General features: G+C 56.3%; 1 protein-coding gene across 1 annotated transcript in view; it reads left to right on the top strand.

Annotated features, from left to right (window-relative positions):
• Positions 1-766, top strand: part of VOLCADRAFT_90673 (uncharacterized protein) — a gene marked incomplete at both ends in the record, with an annotated part of 9,310 nt that overhangs the window by 4,695 nt on the left and 3,849 nt on the right. Inside the window, one exon of the mRNA XM_002950318.1 lies at positions 697-745. Coding sequence (XP_002950364.1) covers positions 697-745 — 49 coding nt within the window. The remainder of the gene's footprint in view (positions 1-696; positions 746-766) is intronic.

The following is a 766-nucleotide window of genomic DNA, read 5'->3' as shown; positions in this document are numbered from 1 at the left end:
CACCCCCACCCACCACCACCACCGCTAAAAAAGGGACAAGGCGAGGGGCACTCGCTGTGCGCACTTCTTGCATGTATACTGCCAGTAGTGGCAAAACCGGCCCCGCCGCCACGTATGGCTGCGCCGCCGCCGCCATATACGATCCGTATGTGCGTTGTCCAAGATAGACCTAGCTAAGTAACGCCCAATCGGCACACACCTAGCTCGAACATGCTGCTCCAAGCAAGTTTACGGCACCAATGGATTGGATTCCTGTGCGCATCAATCCCGTGGTACACAGACCACAGATTACATTGCTTGCGCGTCGCTCACCATTTCTCCCCCCCCCGGGTGGGGCGTGCTGGCTCAGATGGCCCAGGAGACAGGCCGTAAACCGCTCCTACCGACACGCCCATCATTGCTAGAATGACATTCCATGTGAGGCCTCCGTGCTCCATACTTTGGCTACCTGACACGACGACACTTACGTATAATATGCACTCGAAAAAGCCGCAGCAGAAGTCCGGCCAAAAGTGGATAAGGACAGCTGCGCGGCCAGAACATACCAGAACACAATCAAGTCAATCGGTTGTATGGTACGGTATGGTACGTACGAGCTACTGGGAGAACTATCTTCGAACCTGTCTCTCTCTGTCCAGAACGTTCCCCAGGCTGCCACCGAATTCCACCGTGCTCATCCCTCTCTCAGCTTCAGAGAGGCGCGGTGCCCTGGACCAGCTATTTACAGGGGGGGATGGTCCCAGCAGTAAGCGTTCCTAACTGCCTG

This window comes from Volvox carteri (genome assembly GCF_000143455.1).
Source record: "Volvox carteri f. nagariensis unplaced genomic scaffold VOLCAscaffold_18, whole genome shotgun sequence".
In the NCBI taxonomy this organism is placed as follows: domain Eukaryota; kingdom Viridiplantae; phylum Chlorophyta; class Chlorophyceae; order Chlamydomonadales; family Volvocaceae; genus Volvox; species Volvox carteri.
The sequence above is the reverse complement of the archived record's forward strand: the minus strand, read 5'-3'. Positions and strand labels throughout refer to the sequence as shown.